Consider the following 18,234-nt stretch of genomic DNA (forward strand, 5'->3'; position numbering starts at 1 on the left):
AAAACCACTGGTAAAGGCAAGAGAGAAAGTTAAAGGTTTATTTACTTTTTGCGTACAAAACCATCTCTGAGTGGGAGCTCAGGGTGGCAGATCCTTACACATGGACGGGGAACAAAGAGGAGAGGGGTCTGAGAAGGAGGAAGAGAGGCACAAAACAACAACACATAAGTTTCAAGAGTTAGTGAGAAGAATGCAATGATTACTTTTTCTGTTTCTTACCCTCTACTGGTTCAGTTAACTTACTACAAGTGTTGTAGTCTCTCATTCCAATACCCCTTCTCAACCATGCTTGGTCAAGTCCACAAGGTTCCTCTTCTCTTGCAGTCTGGTCTCTGGGAAGTGGCAGTGAGAATGTCTGCGATCACATAGTTCACTGAGCAATACTGTATCTCAATAAGTCCTTTCTCCTGCATATCTCTCAGTATGTGGTGTTTCACATCAATGTACTTGGTACGTGTGCTGATTTTCTCAGTTTGAGAGATCTTTATGTGACTTTGGTTGTCTTCCAGGATCTGCATTGGCTTTGGTTCATCTGTTCCAAAATGCTTTGGTAACTTAGATACTGAAGGTACATTTTTGTTCTTGGCATGCAGATATGTAGTCCCTGTTAGATATCTGGCTACTCTCTTCACAGCACTCTAGTCTCTCTTTGTTACTGAACTGGTGCTTCTACACAGTATTCCTACTGCTGTGGGTAGGTCTGGTCTGGTTCTGGTGGTCAAGTACAGCAACTTTCCTATAGTAGTCCTGTACTGATAATTCTGTGGAAGGGGTTCACTGCCTTCTTTCCCCTTTCAAGTAGTTTGTGCCCATGGGTGTTGTCATTGGATGGGGTTCTGTAAGCCCTAGGTATTAAGAGTCTCATGAGTCTTTTGTTTTTGGTTGAGGAGATAGCTCCCATCTTCCTCTCTTTCTGTCTGGATCACAAGATAGTGGGCGACTTCTCCCGGTCTCTTGATTTGAGTGTTCAATTTCTTCACAATCAGTCTTGTTTTCACCTGCCAAGAGTAGGTAATTGACATAAATTACTAGGTAAGTTTATTTTCCATTTTTGTATTGTTTGTAGAGACTGGGATTAAGCTTGCTTTGCTTGAAACCTTCTCTGATAAATAACTGGTTCAGCCTTTCATTCCATGCTCTTGCAGCTTGCTTTAGACCATACAGGCTTTTCTGAAGTTTGCATACAAGTTTCTTGTCTCCTGATTCTTTAAATCCAGGAGGCTGTTCCACATAGATCTCCTCAAATTCCTCATGTAGGAAAGCAGTCTTTATATTAGATGTTCAACATGTATTTTGTGTGATGCTGTAATACTTCAGAATGTTCTTATTGTGATGTGTTTTACTACAGGAGCAAATGTGCCATTGTAACCCTCTCTGACTCTGTGAGAAGCCTTTTGCAGGTAGCCTTGCTTTGCATCTCCCCTTCTGCATCTGGTTTGGCTTTGAAGACCCATTTGCATCCTATAGGCTTCTTGCCTGCTGGCAGTTTTATGAGTACAAATTTGGTTCTGGTGTGGCGTGTCTTTCTTGTGCAGCCTTTTTCCATTCACTTGCTTCTGTGGCAGGCATTCTGTCAGTCTTCCCATGCGGAGGGCTCATGTATTATTGCCAGTCTTGTGAAGTAGGACAGTCGTATGGGTGGGACACCTTTGTTGAGTTGGGATGAGCATCTGGGTTCTTGCTCAGGATGTCTGGGTTCTTGAGCCCTGTCTGCTGGCATAGCAACCTCTGGCTCTGTACTGCTCTCTGCTTGCTGTGCATGCCCTTCTGCCCAGTTACAGCGTTCTAGCTGTACATCTCTCACCTTTGTTTTCACTGTATTCTTAATGATTTTTACTGCATAGTTTTTTTATTTGTTGTAAACCTCTTTGGTGTTCTTTAAAAATGAAATAATGGTAACTGATTTTTTTAAAAAAAAATAGCAGTATACAAATATATTTTTAGTTAAAATAAATAAATCTCTGTCTGCTGGTTGGTAGGTGAGTTCTGCCTCTTATATTGGGCGCTCAGCAACAGCTTGGCTTGTGCTGTTTCTCTCACTTTCATCAAAGTAAATGCTGCTGCTCACTATTTCCGTTTAGTTGGGTTCAGTATTCTATAGCCTTTGCTCTTTAGTTCATAGCTGACCATTATGCCTTCTTCAGCTCTGTCATCTAGTTTGTGTTTCGTCTCCTTTGGTATGTGGGTGTAGGCCTTGGAACCAAACACTCATACTCAGCTTTTTCACGTGCCACAGTTCAAAAGGAGTCCTGCCTGTTGCCTTGCTTGGCGCTCTGTTCTACAGGTATATGGTTGTGATCACAGCTTCTCTCCAATATTTGTTAGGAAGATTGGAGTCCAGCAACAAACATCTCACCATCTGTATCAGGCTTCTATTCTTTCTCTCAACAGTACCATTCTGTTCAGGTCTATATGGTATTGCATGTCTGTCTGCTATGCCCTGCTCTCTTAGGTATGCCTGGGTGTGGTACAACATGAACTCACCCTAGTTGTCTGTCTGGAGGCCTCAGGTTTCCTGCTGAAGTTGTTGCTTATGGTTACTTCAGCAGCCGCAGGGTCTGGTTCTTCTTGAGCAAGTAGGTGATGCAGTACTTGGAAAAACAATGTACAAAGATTAAAATGTAAATATTGCCAGTCTTAGTTGGTGTCTGGATTGATCCACACAAATCAGAGTGTACTAGTTCTAATGGTCTTTTGGTGTGCCTTTCCCTTTTCTTTGGAATGGAAGCCCTTGCACCTTTCCCCTTTCTTTAGCTTGCACATTTGTGTATGCTGCTGTTGCACACCTTTATTGCCATGTTTCTGAAAGTAGCCACTATCTCACAGCCTAACTTACCTCACTTTCTAATTCTGAGGATAAAACTGGAAGGGAGGAGCTGGGAAGAGCAACCACGTGTGCCTTCTTGAGCTTCTTGGAGAGAAGGGAGGGTATCATTGCAGTACCTTCCTCCCTTTCCAGATTAGGTATGGCATTTGTATCGTGATGACTGAGGCACTGGTGCCATAAAGCAAGACAAAGTTTGCTTGCACAACATCTTCTCATGTTTGCTTGTTCTTGTATGCATTCTAGTTCAAACACTCCATTTTTCTCAGAAGGTCTGGCATAGACTTACCCATATGCCTTTCTTGTACATAGTCCATCCCTGAAGTGCCCATCAAAACCTTTATTATTTAGTTTTGAGACAATAGGTTCATTTCCATCCAGTTGTGGGATATGCAGCACATTTTTTACACGAACTGCATGATCCTCAAATATTAGTTTGCCTTGTCCACATCCTTTTACTTCGACAAAGGATCCATCAGCTATGAACACTTGCCCACTTTTGTGTTGATTTTTTTAAAAAAAACTTTCATTGCAACTCGTGTGAGGAAGCACTTGAGTCTATGACCCATATGTTCTTACCATGGTTATTCTGTATTATTGCAAAGTCTCTTATGTTTCCTAGGGGATTCTCTGGGTTTATTGTGGTTTTTAAAATCATTTCCTCTCTGTGTTTCTGGTTTGGGCTGGTTAGGCTGCCTTTTCAAAGGGGTGGCGTTTCTGCATTTCCATCTGAAATGTCTTCTCTTTCCACAATGGAAACATTCAGCTTGGACTTTCCGTTCTGATTGGTCGTATACAAATCCCTGAGTCCGCCTTTCTGATTGGCCGCACACAAATTTCCTATCTTTGTCCATCCTGTGAAGGGTAATTTGATCCAGTAGCTTGCTTTTCTCTGTACAAGCACTGTTCTGCTTCCTGTCTGAAATATGCAACTACCTAGGCAAATTCTGGATTCCTTTGTGAATTAATTCCAGATATATTCATCTGGTAGGGAGCCTAATGGAATTGCAATTTTATGCTGGTTATTTAGAACGCTTCCAATTTCAGAAACTTTTAAAATCAGATCTAGTAATGCAAACATACGTTGGATAATGGAATGGACCAAGGAATTTCAGAAGAAAATCAACCTGTGCTTTATAGATTATAGCAAAGCCTTTGACTGTGTAGATCATGAAAAACTATGGAACGCTTTAAAAGAAATCTGATCAGCATCTGATTGTCTTGATGCGCAACCTATAGTCTGGACAAGAGGCTACTGTAAGCACAGAATATGGAGAAACCAATTGGTTCCCAATCGGAAAGGGTGTATTTTATCACCCTACTTGTTTAATCTATATGCAGAACATATCATACAGAAAGCGGGATTGGACCAAGATGAAGGAGGTGTGAAAATTGGAGGGAGAAATATCAGTAATTGTGCAGACAATACTATACAACTAGCAGAAACCAGTAATGATTTGAAATGAATGCTGTTGAAAGTTAAAGAGGAAAGCACAAAAGCAGGACTACAGCTGAACATCAGGAAGATTAAAGTAACCACAACAGAAAATTTGTATAACTTTAAAGTTGACAACGAGGACATTGAACTTGTCAAGGATTATCAATACCTTGACACAGCCATTAACCAAAATGGAGACAATAGTCAAGAAATCGGAACCAGTGGAGCTCTTCAGAATTGTTTGGGGGCTATTACACGCTGGTCCCAAGGACAAGGTAGAACCATCTGAGGCCCGCTGTAATAAATTTGCTAGGCACGTCTAGGATAAAATCTTTAGCATCCGCCAGGACTTAGACTCCAGTGTTATAGCAGGTGAATCAAGCGAGGTATCCAGAGCACAGCCTTGTCCCGATTTCTTGGATGAGTTTCAGTTGGTACAGCCTGAGGACATTGACAAGGTGCTTGGAGAGGTTCGTGCAACCACTTCTGTGCTGGATCCTTGCCCTTCCTGGTTAATAAAAGCTAGCAGGGATGGAAGAGCCGGCTGGGCCAGGGAAGTGATTAATGCCTCTCTGCGAGAGGGGGTGGTCCCTGGCTGGAGGCGGTAGTGGGACCACTCCTGAAGAGCCTCTCCCTGGAGCCAGAACATCTAAATCACTATAGGCCGGTAGCAAATGTTCCATTCCTGGGCAAGGTCCTTGAACGAGTGGTGGCAGGTCAGCTCCAGACACTCTTGGATGAGACTGATTATCTGGATCCATTTCAGTTGGGTTTCAGGCCTGGTTTTGGCACGGAAACAGCCTTGGTCACCCTGTATGATGACCTCTGTCGGGAGAGAGACAGGGGGAGTGTGACTCTGATTCTCCTTGATCTCTCAGCAGCGTTTGATACCATCGACCATGGTATCCTTCTGGGAAGACTGGCTGAGTTGGGAGTGGGAGGGATTGCATGGTGGTGGTTCCGCTCCTACTTGGCGGGTCACCTCCAGAAGATGGTGCTTAGGGAACATTGCTCGGCACCCTGGACTCTCCAGTATGGGGTTCCACAGGGGTCAGTTCTGTCCCCCATGCTGTTCAACATCTGCATGAAAACCGTTGGGTGCGGTCATCCGGAGCTTTGGAGTGTGTTGCCATCAGTATGCTGATGACACAGCTCTATTTCTCCTTTTCATCTTCTTCAGGTGAGGCTGTCAATGTGCTGAATCAGTGCCTGGCTGCGACAAGGGACTGGATGAGGGCTAATAAACTGAGGCTCAATCCAGACAAGCCTGAGATGCTGTTAGTGGGTGGTTCTTCTGACCGGATGGTGGATGTCCAACCTGTCCTGGATGGGGTTGCACTCCCCCTGAAGGAGCAGGTTCGTAGCTTGGGGGTTCTCCTAGAACCATCTCTGTCACCTAAGGCTCAGGTAGCCTCGGGGGCACAGAGTGCCTTCTACCAACTTTGGTTGGTGGCTCATCTGTGCCCCTATCTGGACAGGGATAACCTGGCTTCAGTTGTCCATGCTCTGGTAACCTCCAAGTTAGATTACTGCAATGTACTCTACGTGGGGTGCCTTTGAAGACGTTTTGGAAGCTGCAGCTTGCGCAAAATGCAGCTGCCAGATTGGTAACAGGGCCCAGATGGTTCGAACACATAAAACCGATTCTGGCCCGCTTGCATTGGCTGCCTGTCTGTTTCTCAGCTCGATTCAACATGCTGGTTTTAACCCATAAAGCCTTACACGGCTTAGGATCACAATACCTGATGGAACATCTCTCCCGACGTGAACCCACCTGTACACTATGCTCAACATCTAAGGCCCTCCTCCGGGTGCCTCCTCTGAGGGAAGCTGGGAGTCTGGCAACAAGGGAGAGGGCCTTCTCAGTGGTGGCCCCCAAATTATGGAATGATTTCCCTGATGAGGTGCGCCTGGCACCAACACTGTTATCTTTTCAGCACCAGGTCAAGACTATTCTCTTCTCCCCGGCATTTTAGCATGTGTTTTTAAATTGTTTTTAATTGTTTTTAAATTTTGTTTTTAAATTGTTTTTTGTGATTTAAAATTGGTATATTTGTGTTTATTGTTTTAATTGCTGTAAACCGCCCAGAGAGCTTGGGCTATGGGGCGGTATATAAATATAATAAATAAATAAGAAGGCTGGGACTGGGGAGAGCAGCTATGAGAGAACTAGAAAAGGTGATAGAATCATAGAATAGTAGAGTTGGAAGGGGCCTATAAGGCCATCAAGTCCAACCCCCTGCACAATGCAGGAATCCAAATCGAAGCATACCTGACAGGTGGCTGTCCAGCTGCCTCTTGAATGTCTCCAGTGTCGGAGAGGCCACTACCTCTCTAGGTAATGGTTCCATTGTCGTATGGCTCTAACAGGAAGTTTTTCCTGATGTCCAGTCGAAATCTGGCTTCCTGCAACTTGAGCCCATTATTCCATGTCCTGCACTCTGGAACGATCGAGAAGAGATCCCGGCCCTCCGCTGTGTGACAACCTTTCATGTACTTGAAGAGTGCTATCATATCTCCCCTCAGTCTTCTTTTCTCCAGGCTAAACATACCCAGTTCTTTCAGTCTCTTCTCATAGGACTTTGTTTCCAGTCCCCTGATCATCCTTGTTGCCCTCCTCTGAACCTGTTCCAGTTTGTCTGCATCCTTCTTGAAGTGTGGAGACCAGAACTGGATGCAGTGTTCAAGATGAGGCCTAACCAGTGCTGAATAGAGAGGAACTAATACTTCACGCGATTTAGAAACTATACTTCTGTTAATGCAGCCTTTTTTGTAGCCACATCGCACTGTTGGCTCGTATTCAACTTGTAATCAACAACCAGGGCTGTGGAGTTGGTACGTCAAACCTTTGACTCCGACTCCTCTATTTTTCTACTGTCCAACTCCGACTCCAGCTCCTCTATTTTTCTACTGTCCGACTCCTACTCTGACTCCTACATAAATGGCAAATGTATATTGATTTAAATTAAAATATTAATTTTATTTTGAAGCTGGAGTCGGTACATTTCTACCAACTCCAACTCCACCCAAAATTGCTTCCGACTCCACAACTGCGACTCTGACTCCACAGCCCTGTCAACAACAATTCCAAGATCCTTCTCACATGTCGTATTACTGAGCCAAGTATCCCCCATCTTATAACTGTGCATTTGTTTTCTTTTTCCTAAGTGTAGAACTTTGCATTTATCCCTGTTGAATTTCATTCTGTTGTTTTCAGTCCAATGCTCCAGCCTATCAAGGTCCCTTTGAATGTTGTTTCTGTCTTCCATGGTATTAGCTGTGCCTCCCAATGTTGTACCATCTGCAAATTTGATAAGTATGGTCTGTATCTCCTCATCCAAGTCATTAATAAAAATGTTGACGAGTACTGGGCCCAGGACTGAGCCCTGTGGTACCCCACTCGTTACTTCCACCCAGTTTGAGAAGGAACCATTGATAAGCACTCTTTTGAGTATGATTCTGGAGCCAACTGTGGATCTACCTGATAGTTGTTCCATGCAGCCCACATTTAACTAGCTTGCTAATCAGAATATCATGGGGTACTTTGCCAAAAGCTTTGCTGAACTCGAGATATATTATGTCCACAGCATTCCCACAGTTTACAAGGGAGGTTACCTGATCAAAAAATGAGATAAGATTAGTTTGGCAGGATTTGTTCTTCATAAATCCATGTTGGCTCCTAGTAATCACTGCATTGTTTTCAAGGTGGTTACAGACTGACTGCTTTATAATCTGCTCCAGATTTTTTCCAGGGATTGATGTTAGGCTGACTGGTCTGTAGTTCCCCAGTTCCTCCTTTTTGCCCTTTTTGAAGATAGGCAGGCCCTCCCTTAGCATGTACGGGGCCCGGGGCAAAAGCATAGTTGCCCCCCCACACACATTCTTTCTCTATATATCTGTATCGTTTCCTCCGGGCAGCGGCGGAGGCTTATTTCGGCTGCTAGGAGCTTGCGGCGGAGGCTCCCTTTTTTGCAGCCTTCGTTGGTGGCGGTGGCAGCTTTGTATTTTTTGGCTGCGGCTCCCTTTTTTGCAGCCTTTGTAGACTTGCTCAGCTTTTCTTGCTGCGAGGTTTTCTCCTTCCCGGCTCGCTATTGCGGTCATCAGGAGACCGCCCTGCACCTCTTCCTCACGGCTCGTTTCTATGCTCCCCTCAGCTCACTACTGCGGCTGTGAGGAGGACGCGGCGGCTGCTTTTATATGCAGATCACCAAGCGCTGTGCGGGGCCCCCCCAAAGTGCGGGGCCCGTCCTGGTGCCTAGGGGCGGCTCTGAAGATAGGGACAACATTAGCTCTCCTGCAGTCATCCAGCACTTCACCCATCCTCCATGATTTCGCAAAGTTTATTGACAGCGGTTCCAAGAGTACTTCAACCAGTTCCGTCAATACTCTAGGATGCAGTTTATCGGGCCCTGCTGATCTGAACTCGTTCAAAGTGATTAGGTATTCCTTGACTGTTTGTCTATCAATCTGAAGCTCCAATCCTGCCCCTTCTACTTCATGTTTCCCAGTAGGGTCATAGACCCTTTTTTGGGAGAAGACTGAGCCAAAGTAGGAATTGAGCACTTCTGCCTTCTTTGTCATCTGTTATCATTTTGCCATCCTCATTGAGTAGCTGTGCTACCATTTCTTTTCTCTGTCTTTTACTTTGGACGCACCTGAAGAAAGCTTTTTTGTTGCTTTTAGCATCCCTTGCTAACCTTCCTGACACCATCCCTGCAATTCCGCGATACCTGCCTGTACTCTTCCTTTGTGGCCTGGCCTTTTTTCCACTTCCTGTATGTGTCCTTTTTGTTTTCAGGTCATCTCTAAGCTTTTTGTGAAGCCACATGGGTTTCTTCTTCTAGTGTTTCCCCCCTTTTTTCCTTGTTGGAATTACTTGCCATTTCAGAATTTCCTGTTTTAGAAACTCCCACCCATCTTGGACTCCGTTTCTCATTAGGGTCATTTGTCATGGAACCGTACTTACAATTGTTCTGAGTTTATTAAAATCAGCTTTCCTGAAGTCCAGGGTGTGCATATGGCTACTCTCATGCACTATATCAGAGTCACTTAAACAATGAATTAAAAGGGTCTTAGCTCTCCTCTTGTTCTTGGGTTCCCATCCAGCCACGTCTGTGGTGCTTCTCTTGTTGTTTTACAACTTCCAGCAATCCTTCCAGGTCCAAAACAACTTCAAGTTATTAATAGCCATGTGTGAAAATTATCTGGCTCTTATTTTGACACCAGGTTGTGTATGTTAATGCCACCTGCTTGTGAAGCCATAAGAATAACAACAACAGAAAACTTTCTGCATCTTTTAAAGTTGTCGTTTGCTGTATGGGCCCATAACCTGTTGAAAGTCAGCAAGGGATACAGCAGTTCTAACAAAATAGTTGACCTCTGGTAAAGGTGAGAGAGAAAGTTAAAGGTTTATTTACTTCTAGCGTATAAAGCCATCTCTGAGTGGGAGCTCAGGATGGAACAAAAGACAAAGAGGAGGAAGAAAGGTACGAAAACCCCCGAACAAACAAGTTAGAAGAGAGTCAGTGAGAGGAACACAAGGATTGCTTTTTCCGTGTCTCATCCCTCACTGGTTCAGGTAACTAACTACAAGTGTTGTCTCCCATTCCAACACTATCTGCATACTTTTCTCTGAGTGATTCTAAGGGCTGATTCAAATGTTCAGTCCCTTGCATTACTACAGTTTCAAATTGCATGGGATATAAGTGTGCATCTCACATGTCACAATCATGGTGTATGTCAGAATGTGACAGGACAGAAGGAAACTCTTTTTCTTATATGCAAAGAATGCTTAGGATTGGGCTGTTGGTCGCATGACTATCTATTTGACCATAGCCGTGTATTATAAAATATTTTGTATAATCAAGAACTTCCTTGTATAGTAGTGTAAGAAACGTGGTTTTCCTTAAGGGAAAAACCCCCTATGAGACCCAAAAATGGTCTCCTGTGGAAGACCCACAACAGAGACAAGTGTGAATCAATTTTAAAAGCTTTTATTTCGTACTTGCAAGGACGGGTGTCCTACCAGAAGGCAGACACACCCAACATGACATTGATACAGACTTTTATCCCCTAGCCCGACGCTATGATTCCCTCCCCTGCCTCCTGATTGGCCAGAGGCAGGGTTTACAATCTTATCCGAAGAACGCCTTAATGAAGTCCCATCCCTATTTAGATTTCTTATTACTTAATTCTATATTGCCCCATACCAATATTTATTATGTAAATATTAATTAAGCAGAATATCTTTAAAACACTCCCATTACGTCAAGCAAAATAACATTTCCCTATAATTCTGTCAAGCGAAAATCCCCATTTTATTATTAAAACCGACTTTGACCGCAAACAGTTTTCATCTGTCTGTGTTCCAGATGGCCATCTTATCTTCTTCTATCTTTATGGGTGAAAAACCCCCTTCTACCTAGCAACGTCTTGCCTAAGGTCATCTATGAAACAGTCATTTAAAACAATCTATTATTTAACTACTCCTCTCTACATCAAGCAAAGAAATAAAACCTCCTCTAAATTAGCCAAGCATGAATCCTTCATCTGTTTTAAAATTAAGTTTGTCTACAAAGCAAACAAAGCAGCTACAGCCTCATAGCTTGTGGTTAATGATATCCTGTTCAAAGAAAAAGTCCCTTTTCTTTTACTTGCCTCAGCTTCAGCCTCTATAGAATATCTATTGCAACCTATCAATTGAGTAATTATTTATTTTGAACAATAAAATCACACATTTTATTTATCCTTAACATATCCTGAAAAAGCAACACATTATATGCATTTCTCTCAATCCCTCCTCTTTTTATTTTATAATTTTTCTGTTGTCTTTTTCATTAAGTTCTCATGCTTCTGTTGAATTCTTCTAACATGGTCTCACATCGAGCTTCCTGGGATTGAGAATCTCCTTCTGGTTCTGCTAAAAGTAACACATTTTCATTATAAAGAGAAGGTTCTAAAGGCATCTGTTTGGTTACAGCCGTCTCTATTATTCTCTGTGCTAACTAACCCTCGTATACATGGTATGATGCAACATCCTACAACAATCAATACCCCTGCTACTATTATCAATGAGGTAAATATATAAAATCCATCCCTTCCATTTTCCAAACTTGGACTCCAACTACCCAGTAAGTTGGTCATCTATACCTGATTGAGTCTATATAAATACCTTCATCAATTGAGGAATCTATTGCCTCTCTTTTATTTCTTCTACTAAACATTTTAGTTTGTTCAAATGCCAGGGTAAATGGTTTTTTTTCCAATTGTGCTATAGCACATGTCCCTTTCCAGTTTTCAGGAAGGATAGCTGTAATGTTCCACCTCCACAATACCACAATAAGTCTGCCCTTGTTACCTGAGGGTGAGAAGAACTACTCAACCCATCTCCTGTACAACCATCCAAAGTTCCCACCTCTTGAGTGAGTCCTAGAAATTCTGGACTGGTGGTGTCCTTAGTCTCTAGGTTTTAAGGCTGGGAACTGGTGGGAAAGCTCTTGACAGGGTCTCATTGTTCCAGGCATTCTTATGCTGGTACAGAGTCAACAGGCAACTTATTTTAGTGGTACTGTCTGGTCCTTCTATAGAGGAGGGAGCTTATTTGTGCTATTAGCCTGCCTGTTGCACAAACATAGCAGTCTGAATATATATTTTACCCATCCTACCCAGGCATTTTATTTCTCCATATCCTGTCTCTATTTTGAATATAAGTATACGGGATAGGACTGTCCAAACTACTCTGGGTCCGGACCTTCTGACTGGCATTATTGGCCGTCTGCCGCTTTCTTACTATTCTCATGAATTTTATATTTTAACATATATTTCCTGTTCCTGATTAAACAATATAACACTTATTCCTATTGCTATTCCTATTCAACTTGCTCATCCTGAACTTCTATGACTTTTACCCTATGGAGGTCAATCTGTGGTGGACTGAATGACTTTTCTTGGGCATTTTTGGCTCTTTTTCTGATGGGAGTGTTATTATCTGAAAACAACATTTCGAATGTTATTTTCTCCCAGGTAACACAACTCCCATCCTAACTTTCACATTGCTCAGACTAATCCATCTCTTCATCTCTGGTAATCTCTTCACAAAACCAGAAATATAAGAAAATGTTCAACAGACAAAGTATTATTATTATTACAACTCCAATCCAAACAATTCCTGTACAAATTACTTCAGGGATCATTATACATTTAACCCCTACCTGGGGTATTCTGTTAGGTGTTGTTTCATTCTCGAGGGGTGTTTGTACTAGAACCCTTGGTCTTAAGTGTTCAGGTTTCTTGTATACAAATATTATTGGTTGAGACCCCCCCCACTCCCTTACAGGCAGAAATTTGGTTTCTATTATAACAGGTAACCTTCTTCTCATTTGTCATTCAACCTCATTCCTTAAAGGAGGTCCTAATCCAAGTTCCCTTTCATTCCCACCCTGAACTCCAAGTATCTAATTCTGGAATTAATAAAGTCTCAAATCTCTCCTTATCTGTCCTGTTTTGATCCTCTAACTCAATCCTGTAGGAGTTTTTCCAAAGAAGTAGTCGTGATGTCTGTCCAAGAATGTCTTTGTGTCTTATCAACAGCAGACTCCAACGACGGGGTTTTGGGCCAAAGGCCCTCCACTCTCTTTTCCTTAGGGAGGATATAAAAGAAAATAATGCCAGTATCTAATTTTTCAATAACTGATTCTTGGTCTCAAAGGTTAGTGCTTTTGCCATACCCCTAAATATAGTAGTCCATAATCTCCAACTCATATATACAGTAACAGTTACAAAATGTATAATAGCCATAATATATGAACATGCAAAAGGAGGGTCAGACTGTAATGAGTCCTGAAACCCTGGGCCATGAAGTGAATGTCCACCATCCTTGTCATGACCCAAAACAAAACTAACATAAAAAAATACAAATAATTTTAATACCATGATCATTTCTGATATTATCCTAAAGTACCCCTTTAACTATAAAAGAGTAATCTAAGTACTCCATTTTACCTTATTTCTTAGTAAAGCAAAAGAGAGAATTTCCCTAGAGTGAAATTCTCACATAAATAACCAGACACTGTTTTGCCATGAAATTTACCTGTACCCCCTTTTCCTGGCAAAACAATATGAGCATAATAATCCATTGAATGGGTAACATCAGTCTAGGTCCTCTGGTCCAGGCAGTTGGCCACCTGCCACATCCATCGGCCCAGACACAATGATTTTCCCCCTACAAAGGACTACACTATTTAACACTTATTATCAAACTTAAAACCCATACTGATTTTATGATTATATTGCCCCTTATCTTATCACAATTGTCACAAACAGGCACTTCCTCCTGTTCTATTAATAGGAATCTGTCTGTGTTAGCACAGAAACAGTTCCTTTGTGGGCAGTTTTCAAAAAGGTTGGACTTTTCAGCCTGTGTTGGAACAATTTATCAAACTACTAGTTTACAAAAAGCAAAAAGTCTGTTTCAATTGTTTTAGATTCTTTTTCCCAAGTTGAATGTCAGGCTGTAGCAAAGATAACGCACACTTGTGAACTTTCCCCTGAGCGATCTGTTCAGCTGGGAAAGTCCCTGCCACTCACTTGAGAGAGACAGACTGAAATGAAGTAATCTCTTCAACTGGATGTTATCCCAAAAGCCCGTTCAGATCTGGACTTTTCAGATGACCGTTGGACTGGATTTTAAGGAAACTGGCACAGCTGAAAGTCCACTTCAGTTCAAAGAAAAAGTCCCTTTTCTTTTACTTGCCTCTGCTTCAGCCTCTATAGAATATCTATTGCAACCTATCAATTGAGTAATTATTTATTTTGAACAATAAAATCACACATTTTATTATCCTTAACATATCCTGAAAAAGCAACACATTATATGCATTTCTCTCAGTAGCTACCTTTTTTATTCCATCATGGGATCATATGATAGCAACAGCAGAAGTAAGGCTTCCTTTCTTCCTAGAATTGTAAGATTCAGTGTTTGGGTTTAATCAGTGCTTCTAACTTGCCAAAAAACCCAACCAGGGTGGTGTAGTGGTTAGCTTATTGGACTAGGACTGGAAAGGCCCATGTTTAAATCGCCATTCAGCCATGAAACCCACTGTATGACCTTGGACCAGTTGTTATCTCACAGCCTAACTTGCCTCACTTTCCAGTTCTGAGAATAAAATTGGAAGGGAGGGGCTGGCAAGAGCAACTATGTATGCCTTGAGCTCCGTGGAGGGAAGGGAGGGTATCTGTACAATAATAAATAAATAAAAACAGGAACGGGATCTGTGACTAGAGATGGTGGGAGAAGATGGACGGCTGAGTAGGGTGGGGAATCACATGAATAGGGGCAAGCAGGTGTTTGTTTCTCTGGATTCAGAGGGAAGTCTCATGAACAATAGTTTGCACTTGAGTAAAACACCAACTCAGTTGTGGAAATGTTTAGTCCTCCAGATGTTGCTGAACTACAATTCCCATTAGCTCCAGGAAGCATGGACAACAGCCAGGGATAATGGGAGTTGTAGTTCATAAACATGTAGAGGTTCCCTCCACCTGCCTGAAGTCATGGGGGAAGGGGGGAGGAAATTATGGCAAATAAAGAAGGGGAGGGCAAAGAGTAGGGAGCTGTATGGTACACTTTGGTCAGGAGATAATTAAGAGCTAAAGAAAAGAAGGAACTGTGTGACAGTAGTCCTCTTGGTACTAACTAAGGGAGCCCAAACGTTGTTTAACCCATGTTCTTACAAAGATTCAAACATGCATGCATCCTTCATTTGGAAGCAAGTATCTGCTTGCCCTGAAATTCTGTCTAGAAACCCGGTTCTGCTACTTACGCTCCCAGGTAAACCATGTATATGCAGTCTCCTGTTCACCACATATTCTAACTGTAGGCAACTCTGAATAGGGATGGCTGTCTTAGGAGGAAAGAAGCAAAGATGTACAAGCAGTCAGCTTAGTGATATATTTTTTGCTGTTGTCTCACTTTCATTCTGTGTCTTAAATGTGTGTTTGTCCTGTGTGTTTGAATCACTGACTTTGATTTATATGACTTTTGTATGTTATGCTTGTGTTGTGTATATTTTGTTAGACTGTTATTCTAGAAGAGCAGGATGTAAACAATAAAATATTTAAGGTCACAAATATCCAGGAATTGGGTCACTAGAAGTCATTGCCCCTATGCTCCTTCCAACTTGGTTCAGGACCATTCCCCAACCCACCAAAGAGGCTTTTCAGGGGGTTGCAGAAGGGAGGTGGGGACAGGAAAGTTTCCTGCAGTGAACGTCCTTAAGACTGCAAACCTATACACTCTTCCCAAGGAAGTCTCATTCTACTGTGTGCGCATAATAATGCATCTCCATAAATAATTTTTGGAGGTGTTTGGAGGTTTTGTGATATTTAATTACATAGGAACCCTAGGAGATTAGTAACAGGTCAACTGGTAGGATATATTTGATATAAAGATATCTGAATTGCTATTTAATTTTCTCAGTGATAAACTGATGAATTTCTTGATTCAGTAAATGTGAGGAAATGGATGAATTCCTTGATTATGAAAATGTAAGGGAACAGGAGTCAGCAAATTGCAAATTAACAAAATTTCTGTTTTTAATTTATATAATTGATCAGAATTGCATTATTTAGATTGTCAAAATAACTGAATTATGAACTGATTCATTATAATTATTGACTATATCGATATGAAGAAGCACAGAGAACAATAGTTAGGTGATTTAAGTGTGACCTAAAAGGTGGGAAACCAGAATCTAAGAGGATAATCAAGGTAATAATCTCAGTGAAATATATAAAAGATGTATTGATTAGTAAATTAAAAGTTTCCAAGATCAGAGCTTCAAAGAGGACTGTTGAAAAAGAAAATGTTTGGAACAATGACTGTGCGAGAGAGAGGGGGGCAACAGGAGGTAAAACTGAAAGAGAGGGTATTAGAACATAAAATGTGTCATTTGAGCAAATATTAGGACTAGGAAATAAACTATTTGAAGGATCTTCAACTTCAGAGATAAATTGCTGGGTGTGGGGGCAGAAAGCTGATTGAAAAATGAAAACTACACTACTATAGAAGTATGAATGGAGGGAATTGAAAATACTTTGTGATAGAATATATTATAATTTAGAGGAATCCCAGAAGAATTTGGGAATAATATTTTCAGGTCTTTTAGGTCTTTTACTTAAAACTTGGATCAGGCTGTAGTTGTCGGATGTGCTTAATATTTATATGTTAGATTGCAGCTTAAGCAAAAAAGCCACAAGATATTGAAGGCTTCTTAAGTGTGAAGCTTTTAATAGTAAGAGATCAAAAAGGTGGTGTATATACAGACCTACGCCAAAACTCACTCTGAAAATTCTCTCTGAAAATTTCAATAATTTAATATGAGATTATGTTAGATGTGTTGTCTTCCTTAAGAAAAGCTTGTAAACAGAAAGAATGGATTATAGTTTACTGCACAGAGGAATTACAAACCAGGAAACCATGGTTAATAGTTACCAAACAAGCCAGGGCCTCCATGTCTTTGCTGGTTTGGCAGTCATTAACCCCAATTTCCTGGATTGGACATAATGGGAAGCTATTGGTAACTGTGGCTTCCTGGTTTATTTGCCTGCTGATGTGAAGGAAGAAACAAAGTGTCAATTCTGCATATCGCATTGGCCTTGAGAACAGAATGCTTCCTTACTGAGTAAAACAAATTGTCCCCTTTTTATCTCAACTTTGATTTTTCTGATTTGGTTTTGTTAATGCGAACACATTTCTGTTTATTGTGTATTTGTTCTATGTATTTTAAATAGATTTTATTATATTGAAGATAAATTTTGGTGGGTTTTATGCTATAACGTAGTAATTGTCATAATTTCATTTCCATTTATATCAGTTGCAGTTGTTTTGTGAATTGCTGACTGATGTTAACATGCCAAGCATAGTGATTTTTTTATTCATATAGAAATAATTTTTGGAAATATTTTAATAGCAATGTGAATTTTCATAATTTGCCTGGTTTGCTTTTTATTCTGCATAACACAAGAATGCTGGGGTGTATATTTTTATTGAAAAAATATATGTGTTCCTGTTATACACTTTGGAGAGTTCCAGTAAAGGGTAGATAAGAATTGCATACTTTCAATACTTTTCAGCAGGATTGTGCTGCTCTGTTAGACTTGCCGAAAGAGTGTAACAGTTCATCTACTCTGTTAGTGGCACAAATTTAAACTGCAATCCTGTGCACACGGGCCTTGGAGAAAGTCTTAATGAATGTAATGGGACGTACTTCTGAGTAAGAATTGTTGCAAATGACTGTTTTGTTTCTTGCTTACAGGAAATTTGGTGAGCGACCTCAACCCAAACGGCTCACCAGGTAAGACTTGACTGTTGCATTGTTAACTAGAGCCTAGTTTATGCAAATAGCAGATGAGACTGAAAAACTCTTCTTGGACAGTACCATTTCGGACTATGAGCAGATTATTCCATGGTTGAATGCTAATTCATTTTTTTTAAAAACTCCACTTGAAAAACTAGACATCTTGGAGAAGAGTTGTAGCTTATCCTCCCTGATATGCTAATTTTGTATGTTTAGGTATATTCCCTCCAAGGGAAAATTACATTTGACCATGTAATAATTTCATCCTCACCTGCAGTTTGAAGTGATATAGTTATCACTTCGTCTGTTGTTAGGTTGAACTGGACTAAATGTATCGGGCATTCCTTTTTGTAATCCCACCTTCAGAATAATAAAGTTTGACAACTAAGAATTTTATGACACTACTATAAAAAAAGGAGTTAAGTCAAGATAATTAAACAATGGAATAAGTCAATGTGATGTTCCTATATATTAGTGTATATATGGTAAGTGCTGGTTGTTTAGAGTATACATTGTAAGTAGTGAAAGAGGAGGGGGAGTGAATGGGCAATAGAATGCTTGATGATTGGCTGAATGTTTAAAATGGCTGACAGTATAAATGAAAGGATGACAGGTAAATC

General features: G+C 41.1%; 1 protein-coding gene across 5 annotated transcripts in view; it reads left to right on the forward strand.

Moving 5' to 3' along the window:
- The window catches only part of RBPJ (recombination signal binding protein for immunoglobulin kappa J region), an 80,074-nt gene that overhangs the window by 34,090 nt on the left and 27,750 nt on the right, over window positions 1–18,234 (forward strand). For all 5 annotated transcript variants that reach the window (XM_061584161.1, XM_061584157.1, XM_061584159.1 and 2 more), the window contains exon 2: window positions 17,573–17,611. Coding sequence is in view for 2 of the 5 variants with exons in the window: in XM_061584157.1 (XP_061440141.1) it covers window positions 17,573–17,611 (39 nt within the window). In the remaining 3 variants the exon portion in view is untranslated. The remainder of the gene's footprint in view (window positions 1–17,572; window positions 17,612–18,234) is intronic.

This window comes from Rhineura floridana, chromosome 9 (genome assembly GCF_030035675.1).
Source record: "Rhineura floridana isolate rRhiFlo1 chromosome 9, rRhiFlo1.hap2, whole genome shotgun sequence".
In the NCBI taxonomy this organism is placed as follows: domain Eukaryota; kingdom Metazoa; phylum Chordata; class Lepidosauria; order Squamata; family Rhineuridae; genus Rhineura; species Rhineura floridana.